General features: G+C 35.5%; 1 protein-coding gene across 1 annotated transcript; it reads right to left on the bottom strand.

Annotated features, from left to right (window-relative positions):
• Positions 1 to 1,645: 1,645 nt before the first annotated feature.
• Positions 1,646 to 6,556, bottom strand: LOC127126123 (apyrase 2). The gene is made up of 9 exons (XM_051054989.1): positions 6,032 to 6,556; positions 5,377 to 5,505; positions 5,245 to 5,301; positions 5,067 to 5,159; positions 3,264 to 3,469; positions 3,060 to 3,151; positions 2,742 to 2,959; positions 2,447 to 2,636; positions 1,646 to 2,358 (listed from the first exon to the last, which is right to left on the bottom strand). Exons 1-9 carry the CDS (start codon positions 6,359 to 6,361, stop codon positions 2,243 to 2,245), a joined length of 1,431 nt encoding a protein of 476 aa, XP_050910946.1. The 5' UTR covers positions 6,362 to 6,556; the 3' UTR covers positions 1,646 to 2,242.
• Between the last annotated feature and the right edge of the window lie 7,868 nt (positions 6,557 to 14,424).

Below are 14,424 nucleotides of genomic sequence, written 5' to 3' on the forward strand. Positions count from 1 at the left end.
ATCGGGATGACTCCAAAATATATCTCGAACGGTGACTTTATTCTCACAAACTCTATACCTAAAAACATATGTGTCATCTTCCAAAAGCTTCAACAGTGGTTACATCTCAGATACTGGTCCTCTTGCGGCCTTGTTGTTTTGAGCACCCACGTTGTATATTTGTTTGATATTTGAAACATTTAGAGGTATTTTCCAGTTCAAAGATGTGACTATGTTTTTTGGCGCCACCGTGTTTAATGTCATGTCGGAAACAAGTTCCCTCAACTTCAGAACAAGGTGACATGCAATGGGATGACATGCTAGCTTGTTAATCAATGCATGATTATGTATACTGAAAATTACATTAAATTTTCATGTTTCATCCTCCATATGGTATCAGTGTAATTTAAACAGACACTCACATTTTCTCGATTTCTTCTCATCTCGTTTCAACTTCCTAATTTATGGTTGGCATGTGCCATTTCTTTCCCATCTCATTGTTACAAATGTTTGTCTTCTATCTGAACCATTGTCGGACCTTCCGATTACAACGTCAAACCCCAAATTTTCGGCCTTCATGCGGACCCATTGTAGCATATGTTCACGAATAATAAAATCTTATTTATTCGTAAGTTATGCACAAACATCTACCTCAACAACGACTGGTCTGACACCTAATTTAACATCATCATTCACTTCATCCAGTTTAACATCATGCTTCACTTTAATCAGTTTAACATCCACAGTCAGAATAGTTTTGGAAAACATATATGGGTGCATCATATCTAATAATACCAATAACAGAAAAACAGATCCAAAACTTAAACTATTAGGACATTCTGGATATGCATATTCGGACCACACCAAACTTCGTCTGTAGATGCATATCCGGATTCAACGTTCTTTTTTCAGCTTAAAAACCAGATTAATGCAAGGAATAAATGATGAAATGAATGAACTTTACATGCAATTCCAGCTTCTTTTGCTCCCTTTGATATGATGAAATACAAGAATGATGTTTTGGTGTTGAAAAGTTGATTGAGAATGAAAGAAATTTTTTAAGAATTTTGAAAAATGGAGGTTTTTTTCGGCTTGAAGAATATCATGCAAGGTGGTGTTTTATTCAATTTCCCTTTTGACATTTCTAGATATGCATCTCCGGAAATATCACTGAGTCGTTAATTAAATCAACTCAGTGATAAAAATACGCAAATGAGTATATGGAGTATTTCAGAGATGCATCTCCGGATACAACCCAATAATATACGGAGATGCATGTCCAGACCGGGTATTTCAAATATGCATCTCAGAAAAACTAAGTCTGGTGTGATTTTGAGTGGATTCCACGCTAGAAAAAAGAAATCTGGTGTGATTTTGAATGCATCAAGAAATGCATCTCAAATAAATAAAGAATATTTTCTGATTTTTAAAGGTATGAGATGCAACATAAAGATTGTAATGAACATTAAAAATATATATATATCAATTTCTTTACCAAATCATGTATCCATGCACCAGCTAAGCAACGAAACACGTGTAAAAAACCGTGAGTATTCAATTTTTGAATTTATGTATTTTTTTTTATGTAATTTACACTTATTTTTCATAGATCTATGTAATTTAGTCACGGCATTACGTGGAAAATATTAGAAAGTACACATTAAACTTGGCTAATAAAAATATTTGCTAAGATGTTTCTTTAGTCGATTAGGATGTTAAACCTAACAGACTGAAGAAATCTTAAGAACAGAATATCAAGGTAAGAAAACACACATTAAGCTTAGCTAATAAAAATATTTTAAAGAAACTTCTAAAGAATGAAAGTTTTCTGGGATGTTACATTCATCACTACAATCATCTCTTTGAAGACTACAAATAAATAGATTCACAAAAATGAATATAATTAGTCTTACAAAGCTGTAAAACAGTTACAGATGGAAAATATTGAAGCCATCTTCTTTTGTTTATTCTTATATTGTAAGCACGGTGCCAGTCGAATCTCTACCTTATTGCGATTTCTTTGGGTTTGAATCGTCTCCCACAATTTTTCTTGACACCCATCAGTAACATTTTCTCATTTCTTTCATCATCTCCCTCTCCTCTCGCTCACATTATTTTTGTTAGAGAATGATGCATGCAGGAGAGGGTCCACGCCTGATTTCTGAGCACCATGAATGACGATAATTGCATCCTCAAAAAAACTTGTGAGGTCCCGATAAAGCTCACGTTCCAAAACTTTAAGGCATTGATTATTATACTGGTGTCATTGTATAGATGATACAGCTTCTATGGCGCTGCCTAGGGGCCATGCAGCTTCAACAAGAGAATCATGATATTTAACTTGCTTCACTAATGTAATCTGCTGCATTTGATCTAGGCCTGTCAACAAAGGTAAAGAAATCAGTGCAAGAAGATAATTTTATAGATTTCGCAAAAAAGTGTCATCATCGTGTACAGCAAAACCTACCGAGTCCAAAAACAAGCAGTGTATACTGGTATACAAGATCCATACATAAATATGGAAGGTTCCCTTCCTCGACGTTTGGATAAGTGGATTTGGCATCCTCGAGTTTTGTTTGACAAGCTAGCTTTGCTGCTTTCTCAAAATCCACTGGACGAACCTTTGCGACAGGTGACTTTGGATCAGCAAAACCAGCCTAGGAATAAATAGTATGGTGATTAGCTTGAGTATGTTGTTGCATTAAAATAAGGGATTAATATCAGTATCTGGCTCAAGATTGAATACATTAATAATAAAATACCTCCGCAGCCCGGTCGAAGAAAAATGAGGCGACAAAAAGGTTCTTCTGTCCATCGCCGCCGCCACCATTCCATATCCCACCAAAAGTGCACTTCATATGTGTACATATTGACTCATTAACCTTGAGAGTCTTAAGAGCTATGCCTTTACATTCATTCAAGCTTGAGCCAGAAGGGGAGGATGAGGCCTTAAATGACTTTCCTCCATAATTGTATGACCCTAGAAGAAAAAAACAAATGTATAAATATTTAAGAAAAATGTCACTTGTTCTTAAAATCAATTCAGAACCAGACATGCAGAAAGCAGAAGTTATATTCACCATCATAGCCAGCTAAAATGCAAGGGTTTCCAGAATCATCTGAAATCTTTAAAATCTCTGCCCGAGCTGCTAGTAAACCATAGCGTAAGTAACTGAAAGAAATATGTTAAGAATTAATGGCCATGGAAGATGGAATTGAATTTTTAAACATATATCTCTCTGAAAAACATCTCAAATTTCCATGTCAAGAGCGAGAAGAAAAACCTGTGAACATAGAGGTAATATTTCCTTCCCCTTAGGAACATTTCCTTGACATAAGGGTCTTCGCCATCAGGTACTTTTGGAGCCTTGGTAGCACTTGTCTCTGAGATGGCGTATGCCATTTGAACAGATCCACCTCCAAGATCAACTACCCCGACAGTGTCTGAATAATCTCTTCCCAACTTTCCCAATAGATAGTTAATAGTCACCTAGAATAAAACAAAAGGAAAAGGTGAGACAAACTAAATGCTCTAAATATGTTGTTTCCTTGCTATGTATGACTTTAGTTGCTAAGATGGTATATGAACAGTATATTTCAATAACTTGAAGAACAGGTCGGATATCAAGCTTTCCAGAGTTCTTTATCCTTACTTCAATACAGAAATACAGAACACATTTGTCTCCTTATAGGAGTTCCAATAAGCTCCAACGGTTTCCCCTTCTACAACAGAGCCGCTGCTCTATTCACTATATATATTTCTTTTAACTAACTGCATAACTACTCTATTTAGTCCAATCTACCCTTTATTCTTTATCCTACCAGTACCACCACCCCTAAAATGTTAACCTGGTCTTGTAAACCAAAAACACATTTGTCTTCAATTTGGGTCTGGATGATTCTCAAAACAGGAAAGTGGAATCCTGAATTCTATTGTTCCACTATCTTGCAATTTATGTCTTCTTACCATGAAAAATATATTGTCAACTTCAACAATATTTGGTTGCTCAACTTGTATTGAATGATCAAATGGTTTTTATTGTTTCTCAAATGAATGTCTATGTAAATAGTTGGTACTCGACTGTCTCTTGTGAAAATAGCCTCTCTTTTTTTCTTGTAACAATAAGGTCTAGACCATTGCCCTCATTTGAAATTTCATTAAAATTTGTATACCATCTAACAAACTATTCAGAAGACCGTCTAACAAAGGAAAGCAAATTTTTTTGGAACCTAAACCATCTGTGTGGATAACTATTTTTGAACTAAATATGTAAATAGCACTACTTTAGGACACAATATTTCATTCTCCCGGTTTTTTTGCTTTCCGTTTTATGCATATATAAGAGATTTTATTTTTGTTTCCTCTCATGCATGTATTTGAAATGATCTAGCCTCACATTTAAGTAGTTTGGATCCATATTCAAAAGTAATGACAAGGCAAAGGAAGATGTCACCCATCAATCATATGATACAACCATAAGTAGTTTGAATGAAATGGAGTAATGCATTTGGCATGATCTGCAATATGAATGTACCACTCAAGGACAAAAGAAATGCACAACTATAGAACCTACAATGATGTTAGGGATTGAATGTTGGACATTATGGAACCAACAAGAAAGTAAGCTCAGTGTCACAAAGAAGGCATTGATACGATGATTAAATGATTGCACAAGACAAGACAGGGGATTAAGAATACAATCATTAGCAACTATTGAGGTAGTGTCCATTGCAATAAAGATGTAGAATATCGTCTAAGGTGGTTTAAACATGTGTAGTCAAGAGGCGTCATCATCGGATAGTTCCTTTTGTGAGACAGTACTTAGCGAAGGTGCAACGTAGAGCCTAAAACCATTCTGGGGGAAGGACGGGTATAATTTTATTTCTAGCTAATTAGTCTCAAAAGACTTGCATCATCATTTCTTAGTTGATGATATAAGAATCCATGTAAAAAGAGAGGGAGAATATTCTTCTCCCAATTATTTCTATCAAAACCATTTGGAATTGGAAGCTATATGCTCAATGCCACTAATTTCTAAATGTATTCAAAAGTTAAAGTCAACCAGTAATAAGTTCACGAAACATACCCATTGAAAAGCACCTTCTTGGGTTCCATCAAGCACAGCAACTGCACCAGGCTCTGATTTTAGTGTACTTCTTTGCTTAAGCAAATCTCGGACCTTATATAAACAAATCATGGAAGCAACATTAGAATGCTGAGTACACATTAGAATGTTGAATATGCACGCACCAAGCAATATTTACCGCTTGCAAGATCCTATCAGAAGCATCCCCTTCCAAAGCCCTCAATCCTGCAGTTGCCTGCATTAGCATAGTTACATATAGTTCAGATGAATAAAATATGTACAGATAAAAATGTATATAAACTATACACACCCCAACTCTAACAGGTGTCATAGGGCGATACTCCATAGGAACGACACTTTCTGCTTTATCCAAAAGAGAAATAAGAGATTCCGCTGCCTGTCGTGGATCCTGTGCGTAAGCACTCAAACCAGGTTTTATCTGTAACACCATAAAAATGGTCAACACCAGCAAATTCACATTTGGAAACAAATCAAAATCAAAATTTTGGTTCGTGAAAATACATTTGAAATTGTGTCCAATTCACTTTGACAGAAATTTATTCAAACATTAATCACTTTATCTTCAACTCACTTTTAGTCTGAATCAATTTTACGGAATTAATTCTTTCAATGTTAATTTTCTTTACGGCAAAACCAAACACACACTAAATTAATGAGTTAAATTGAGATTAACGACTTTCAATGCAAAATCTTATGAAGCATAGAACAGCACATTTCACTGATTTAACTTCAACTCATTTTTAGCAAGAATGAATTTTATAGAATCAATTTAACTTCAACTCATTTTTAGCATGAATGAATTTACATAATCAATTCACTCAAAATCAATTTTCTTCACTGCAGAACCAAAGGCACACTAAATTAATGAGTTAAATAGAGATTAACGACTTTCGATGCAAATTCTTATGAAGCATAGAAAAGCACATTTAACTGATTTAACTAACCTGCAAGAAAACCTCGAGATCATTACCAATGTGAACAAGATCAAGGTTCCGATCAAAGCGAAAGACATGGACACGGCTACCGGAGCTACCAGCGTCGAAAATGACAGCAAACGAATCGGACAGTTTACGATCAGGAGAAATCTTACGGTGCGTTAGAGCGTAATCCTCGATGGATTCATGGGAAGAGGTGGAAGGAATGATGTAGAGTATGAGTGTGACGAGGAGCAGAGGGAGTGCCACCATTAGACAGGCGCCACGGAATTGGTAGATCTTATCGATGAGCGACTCCGGCGCCGGTGCCTGTGGCTGGCGGGCGGAGCGCTTTAGCATTTGTGTGGATTCGAGTTCCAGATCGGCGGTGGTTTAGTGTTGTAGGAGTTTGGAAGATGACGGTGACCGGTAACGGATATCGCCGGTGCCGGAGATACTTGCGGTCGCGTTAACTGCTTCTGACACTTGCAGTGATCTTATTATTGATGTTTTAAAAGAAAGATATTTTCTTAACTGTCTAAAATAAATATTTTCTAAATCAATTCTAAGAAATTGCTTTTTTAAAAGAGAAAAGTTATCTTTGACGGCCACTTCTGACACATACACAGTATTTTTCTACTCTTTAATGTACATTTTGTATTTTTTTTTAATAATTTATTATATGGGAATACATGTAAAGCCATGTTTGCTTTGTAGTATAAACTCAGTTGTCGTATAGGAGGTAAGAAAATCAACATTATAATAGCATTCCCCTTTTAAAGATAAATAAGGTTTTTCTTATAAGCAACTAATTATATTAAAGAGAGTATAAGGAACTCAACTCTTGATACAAAAGAGAGAAATCGATAATTAAATTGGAAAGAAAAAAAAATCAAAGTGGAGAGATGAAATAGAGAAGCAAGAACACCAAAGAAAAAAGAATCAAAAACAGGTGTTAATATCTACCTTCCAATTATGTCAACTAAGTTGTTTTGAACCTTGAAAATTGATTTGGAGCTACTCCCACAACTGCTCCTACAAATTCATAAATTCCGATAAAATGGAAGTCTTGAAAAAACTATAAGACACATGAAACTTAGATTTGATGAAAGCGCAAAAAAGATCAAATATTTTTTATTCAAGTTCTTCTCCATTATTATTCTAATTTTAGTTTAATTGTGCACTTTAGACCAAACAACGGTAGCAACAGGGAAAGGATGGATGTCGTCTTCAATACTTGAGTCACGGAAAACGCACTTTAATTTTTGATTGTTTGCCAGCACTCCTCGAAAATTCAATTGGCTTCTAGTTGGTAAAGAATTTTGAGGCAATCTTCAACAGAAAACTTGCGTGTTACTTGGAATTTTTGGGTTCCAAACCTTGTTAAGTTTTTGTAAAACTAAGGTTTCCAAGTTGCTTCCAATGTTATATTCTAAGATCGAAAATAACACAATAAAGCTGCTTTGAACACTAAAGTCGAGTTTGGCCTTCCACCAAATGAACCTGTCAATGTTGTCCAAAGAAGGCTGAATGTTTGTTATCATCTCCATTAATTTTGATGCTTGACTATCAGCCACCAAATTGTTCAGATCCAGAATTCTGCCAAAGTTCCAGCATCATTTTCTTTGGATCCATTCTCCCATTTCCACCACCTTTGTTGATGGATTAGCACAATTTTCGAAGGCCTCATGAAATAACCTGCAAAAAGGTCTTGTACCTAGCCAAGTGGAGTTCCAAAATGCTAGCTCTTTATTATTACCGATTTTGCATCTGATAGACATAGAAAACTAGTTACCTTCATTCTTAGGATTGAAACAAACATTTATCAAATTCTTCCAATAAATTGAGTCCTTTTTGCCCAGGAAGGGGTAAGAATGACAGAGAATCTTCCTTTTTATGTCTCCATGTCTGAATCTCAATAAGACAATCCAAATAGAATTTGGACCTTCAAGAATCCCCCAAAATCATTTGCTTGAAAAAGCCACATTAAAAGCACCACAATGTTTAACTCCAAGGCCTCTGTTGGCTTTGATTCTACAGACTTTTGACCAACTAAGCCAGCATATTTTACTTTGGCCTTCGTCACCTCCCCATAAAAACTCTCTTTGGATTCTGATGATTTCTTTGATAGTGCTTTTTGGAGCCTTGAAAAAGGATAATTGATAAATAGGGAGATTTACCAAAAAAAGAATTGAGCAACACAATTCTCCCTCCTAACTATATGCATTTCCCTTTCAACACCAAGAGTCTCTTTCTAAGCTTTATTAATAAATGATTCCAATACTCTTTCCTTCTAGGATTGGATCCCACAACCATTTTTAAAAAAATTGAAGGATAAAGTACTTGAATCACAAGCCAAAAAAGTTGTAGCAACAAAGATAAAATCTTTTTTCAAATTAATGCCAAAACAACTGGTTTTTGGAAGATTCACACTGAACCCAAAAACCAATTCAAAACCTCAAAGAATTTGTTTAATACTCAAAAAGTTGTCCCAGTGGGTGTTGCCTAACATGATAGTATCGTCGTGAAGAGTTGATATCTCATATCCATGACTTGTGAGATACAGTCATTTGTCTACTCACATAATAGTCTATATGCATTACTGTTGTCCAATTTGACAATAAAACTTGATTATGGATACTTTAAAAATAATGTCATTATATTTAATGAAGTCTCATGATTAAGTCATACTTAATATATCATTAAACAAAATAATTATTCTAACAACTCTATTATGTCATATACAACTAACATAATAAATATAATGCCTAATAAGTATATAAATTAACAAACAATATATATCAAGGTCATAATACAAAAGCATATACATCCAATACTGATTGGTTATTAGGGCTTACTCCAACAATAGATGCATATCCATTTTAAAAGATTTCTTCAACTGCGCAGTGTATCTCTCTTTGGATCTTGGGTATTCTAATTATTCATTAACTTTAGTCCAAGAAATAAGGCATATTCTCTCTTTATCTAGTATGCATATTATGCTAGTACATAACACATGGGAGACAACATGACCTTGTGGCAACTATGAGACATCTTTTGCAGACTTTTGGCATCTTATGCATATTGTTATCCCTTAATGTTATTGCTCATCCATAATATATCCATTAAAATTTTCTCCAAATTAGTGTCAACTCATGAATCACCACCATGCCCAACTTCTTTTGGCTTAAAACATGCTAAAAATTTGTCTCGCGTAACTGTCTTGGCAGCTTTCCATATTTACCACTCCTACACACTAAAAATAAAGTAAAACTACGAGATTGAGCACCGAGTGTGCTCATTAATAGACATGAAAATTACTTAAAAATATATTAAAGTAATCCTAAACACATGTGGTATAAGTTATGCATCCAACTATTTGGGGACTAAATAACACATATAAATGGAGTTATCAAATGAAAATGTGAGATAATTTACTCTAGTAAATTGCTAAATGCGTTAAAATATGTTTATACTTTTACTCAAACTTGTGTTTAAGAGATTTCGTACTGATTTGAAAAATATTATTTTTATATTAATTATGGCATTGTCTCAAGGGGAATTTTCTCTCAATCCTCTATGGTTTTTTTCTTATCTCTTAAAAATCTAAAAAAAATCATCAAAATACGATTGGTTGTCATCATAAAAATAAGGAGAAATTGTTGAACTAAAGACAATTTGAAGAACAATCCTCTTTAATTTACACTACGCCAAATAAGGGAACAGAGGGCGCTTTTTTTGGCCTATAACAGCGCTTTAAAGCGCCCTCTAATCTGGCGCTGGCATAGGTAAAGACATCATCATCTACGCGAATGAGGCTTGACGACAATGGAACATCTCCATCTAAACAAATATCAATTGATACTTTCAAGTATCCCTTGCCCCTTGCACGAACGATTGACTTCCTAATAGCCATTTTACCTGTAATAAAGAAAACAATTAAAATCAGATGACAAATATAAAAACAATTAAAATCATAAAAGCCATTTTACCTGTAATAAAGAAAACAATTAAAATCATTTGACTTGTACCTTTTTCACTAAGTTCTCTTTCTTTTCTTGGTTGGAATATGTTCTACGTGTCTCTTAACAACACGGGCGGTTGGATTGATCCAAATACCCTCATTATGATCATTTCTAATATATGAATCATTTGATATAATATTCTCATCTTGATCATTTCTGGTAAACGATTCAATCTCAACATCAATATCACCTTGATCTCCAGTGTTTTCATCAATTACTTTGTTGGAAAAAAGAACTATAGACCATTTCGTACTTTTCGGATCATTGACATAGAACCCTTGTCTAGCTTGAGAGGCTAGAATAAAAGACTCATCTTTGTATCCCACCCTATTAAGATCCACTTGCAAAAATCCTGACTTATCCATTCGAATGTCGTTATTATTTTCAACCCACTTGCAACCAAATATAGGAATCTGAAACTTCTCATAATCAAACACCCAAATACGCTCGATAACACCAAAATACGACAGATTTGCAAATTTGGGGTTTAAGTCCTTCACACTTGATATGTGCATTGCTTCAGCTACCACGGTGATACCACTATTCTGCATAGTACTTTTATCATCTTGTTCTTTGGTATAAAATGTGTATCCATTAATCGCGTATGCGCTATAAGAAAAAACATGGAAACTTGGACCATATGCTAAGCATCTCAACCTTTCTGTTATTGAAGCGGGATCTGAATAATACTTTGAATAAATATGATCCTTAAACCAAGGTATAAAACATCGATTGTGCTCTCGTACTATCCAATTTTCATTTCTATTGGGATTTAAACCTCGGAGAACATCCTTGTGAATTTCAACATACGGCTCAACCTCATTCTCATTGTGCAGAACATACAAATGCACTTGATCCCGTTCGACCCTTGATACTGCCACGATTTTATTTCCAATTAGATTTTTTCCTTCTTTCTTTTCGACAAGCTGAGACTTGGGGAGTCCGATTGACTGAACATTAGACAAATATTCAGTACAAAACTCAATCGCTTCTTCAACAATGTATCTTTCAACCATACAACCTTCTGGTCGACTTCGGTTCTTCACGTACCCTTTTAATATTTTCATATAACGTTCAACAGGGTACATCCATCTCATATAAGCTGGTCCACACAATTGTGTCTCTTTCACAAGATGAACAACTAGATGTACCATTATGTCAAAAAATGATGGAGGAAAAAACATTTCAAGCTCACACAAAGTAATAACGATTTCTTTTTGCAACATTGGTAAGATCGCAGGATCGATCACCTTACTGCAAATTGACTTGAAGAAAGAACACAACTTAGTTATAGAGCTTCTTACTTTTTATGGAAGAATAGAACGTATACCTATTGGGAGAAAATGTTCCATTATAACATGGCAATCATGGGTCTTTAAACTCTTTAACTTGAGGTCTTTCATAGACACAAGTCTTCTAATATCTGAAGAGTACCCTTCTGGAACTTTAACTTCACTTAGAAACTTACACAATGTTTTTTTCTCCTTTCTAGATAGAGTATAAGCAGCAGGCGGTAGATATGTTCGTTTTCCTTTCTTCAAGGGTCCTAATTCAGTTCTTATTCCCATCGCTATCAAGTCCTTTCTTGCCTTAAGGCCATCCTTAGACTTTCCTTGTATATTGAGTAATGTGTCAATAACACTTTCAAATACATTTTTTCAATATGCATAACATCAAGAAAATGTCTCACATACAAGGACTTCCAATTCGGCAATTCAAAAAAAACTGACCTCTTCTTCCACCCACTTTTGACAAGTGTGCGGGCAAAAGGCTTGCCAAACTGAGTATCCAAATCTTTCACCTTTTCAAAAATTTGATCACCCGTCAATATAGGTGGAGCTCTGCCTTGTTCTGTCTCTCCATTGAACGCCTTTCTCAATCCACGGTAGTGATGATTTGAATTTAAGAATCTCCGATGACCGAGAAAGACATTCTTCTGACCAAACTCCAAGCGCTTCCAATCTGTTTTATCTTCACAAATAGGACACGCACATTGACCTTTTATGCTATACCCTGATAGATTTCCGTATGCTGGAAAATCATTAATTGTGCCAAACAACATCGCCCTCAAGTTGAAACTTTCTTTCCTATATCCATCATAAACCTCCACACCGGTCTCCCACAAAATCTTTAAATCTTCGATTAAGGGCTTCAAGTACACGTCTATGTCATTCCCTGGTTGTTTAGGTCCAGAAATCAACATAGACAACATCATGTACTTACGCTTCATACATAGCCATGGAGGTAGGTTATAAATCATAATAATCACAGGCCATGTACTGTGTGAGATACTCTGGATACCGTGTGGGTTCATTCCATCAGTAGATAATGCCAAGCGAAGGTTTCTTGATTCTTCTCCAAATTCAGGATAATCATTATCAATTTTCAACCACTGTGGTGAATCTGCCGGATGTCGATACTTTCCATCTATAATTCTTTCATCTGCATGCCAGGTCAAGTGTCTTGAATCGGTTTCACTACGAAACATGCGTCTAAATCTCGGAATAACAGGAAAATACCACAAGACTTTTGCTGGAGACAACTTGTTCTTATATCGCGAGACACCGCATTTAGGACACTCATTTAACGATGCATACTCATTTCGAAACAAAACGCAATCGTTTGGACATGCATGTATCTTATCATAGCTCATGCCAATAGAGCACAACATCTTTTTGGTCTCATATGTTCGATTGGGAAGAACATTATCCTCAGGAAGCATATCTTTCAAAAGGGCTAATAACTCTGTGAAACTTTTATCCGACCATCCATTGCCCGCCTTTAAGTTGTACAACTTTAATACCGCAGACAATCTTGTGAATTTAGTGCAACCATCATACAAAGGTTTCTCTGCATCACTTGCCAACCTCTCAAACATTTCGGAACAATCCTTAAGATCTCCTTCAAGTGCTTCTGCAATCTCTTCAACTCGATCACAATCGTATGTATCTGCGCCACTATAGTTTGAGGCATAGGTCGTACTATCCCCCGGTTCAACATTCTCGTTACTTTTCTCACCATGCAAATTCCAACATGTATAACTTCGATCAATTCCATGCCTCATTAGATGCGATGTCAACTGAACTGCGTCAACCCGTTTCCCATAACAACAACCCAAGCAAGGACATATCATTCTACTGGGGTCTTCGGCGTGCGCAACGGCAAACTTAACGAATTCTGATACCCCATTCTCGTACTCTCTCGACAATCGATTGGAAGACATCCATGTATTATCCATTACTAATTAGAATAAACAAAAAACAATTTCAGAAGAGAAACCAAAAATGGGATGAGACAAAACAATTTCGCTTTATTGAGTTAGTCTCTGTGCAGGGCATTCATGTCTCCAACAACAACCCAAAACCAAAACAATTTTGGTTTATTGAGTTAGTTTCTCAACATTTTCAGATATCTCTGACTTCAATAGCATGAGAATGTATGAACCATGCATTAAGCATTAGTGGTATGCACTAATTTGTAGCATAGTTATATATCATTATATAGTTTTTACAAAAGATAAACATTGACTAGAAAATATATATGTAGAATTGTATAATGGTCTAACTGAAAGCTAACAGAAGAATAGTCGACTCTAATTTACTCTATCAAATAACATCCATACCTAAACTTCTTAAGTTACTAGCTACGCTATGTATGCTAGAATAAATACACTCATAAGCTGCATAGTGTACCTTTGATTGGTAGAAGGTGTTTTAGATATTGCTGCCTCCTTTTTCTACATCGAGAAACAAATGGAACAGTTGGTGAAATTTAACCCATAATGCCTAGTCTCCATTGCTAGCATTGCAACACAATAATTATTGTTGAGAATACTCAATAAATGTATGAACCAAGAAAAATGAAACCAAAAATGAACAATAGCGAACGTCAGAAGAGAAACCAAGTAATATGAAGATTAGAAAAATGCCTATGGTGTCAAAATCGAACAGCTAACAACGAATTAATAGAAGGAGGAAACATCGTAGATCTAACAGAGGTGGAAGGAGAACGCCTTAGAAGTAGCGAAAATCGTAGCAGTGAGAACCCTAACGTGAAAAAGAACGAAAATAACAGAGAGTGAAATAACAAAACGCGCAGTATGTTATAATTTTAATGTTTACTAAAGCGGACCTTAGAGGGCGCTTGTGGAAAAAAAGCGCCCTCTAAAGGGGGCCTAAGAGGGCGCTTATGAAAGCGCTCTCTAAGGCTTTCCAAAAGCGCTTTATAAACTGGAAATGCACATGGACTTATAGAGCGCTTTTTTAAAAGCGCCCTCTAAGGGTAACCTTAGAGGGCGCTTTCTAAAAAGCGCCCTGTATTGTTGTCCTTCTATCTCCTCCTTATTTTTTCGCTTCACCTTAGAGGACGCTTTATTACAAAAGCGCCCTCTAAAGTGCG

Source organism: Lathyrus oleraceus, chromosome 1 (assembly GCF_024323335.1).
Source record: "Lathyrus oleraceus cultivar Zhongwan6 chromosome 1, CAAS_Psat_ZW6_1.0, whole genome shotgun sequence".
Taxonomy (NCBI): Eukaryota; Viridiplantae; Streptophyta; class Magnoliopsida; order Fabales; family Fabaceae; genus Lathyrus; species Lathyrus oleraceus.

What these genes read in the sequence shown, in the direction of transcription:
- LOC127126123 (XM_051054989.1), bottom strand. Translation starts at nt 6,361, where the DNA reads ATGCTAAAGCGCTCCGCCCGCCAGCCACAGGCACCGGCGCCGGAGTCG. An exon ending in CTGATAGGATCTTGCAAGCG is followed by an intron (nt 5,160 to 5,244) that starts GTAAATATTGCT and finishes TGTTTATATAAG; the next exon opens with GTCCGAGATTTGCTTAAGCA. An exon ending in TATTACCTCTATGTTCACAG is followed by an intron (nt 3,152 to 3,263) that starts GTTTTTCTTCTC and finishes TATTTCTTTCAG; the next exon opens with TTACTTACGCTATGGTTTAC.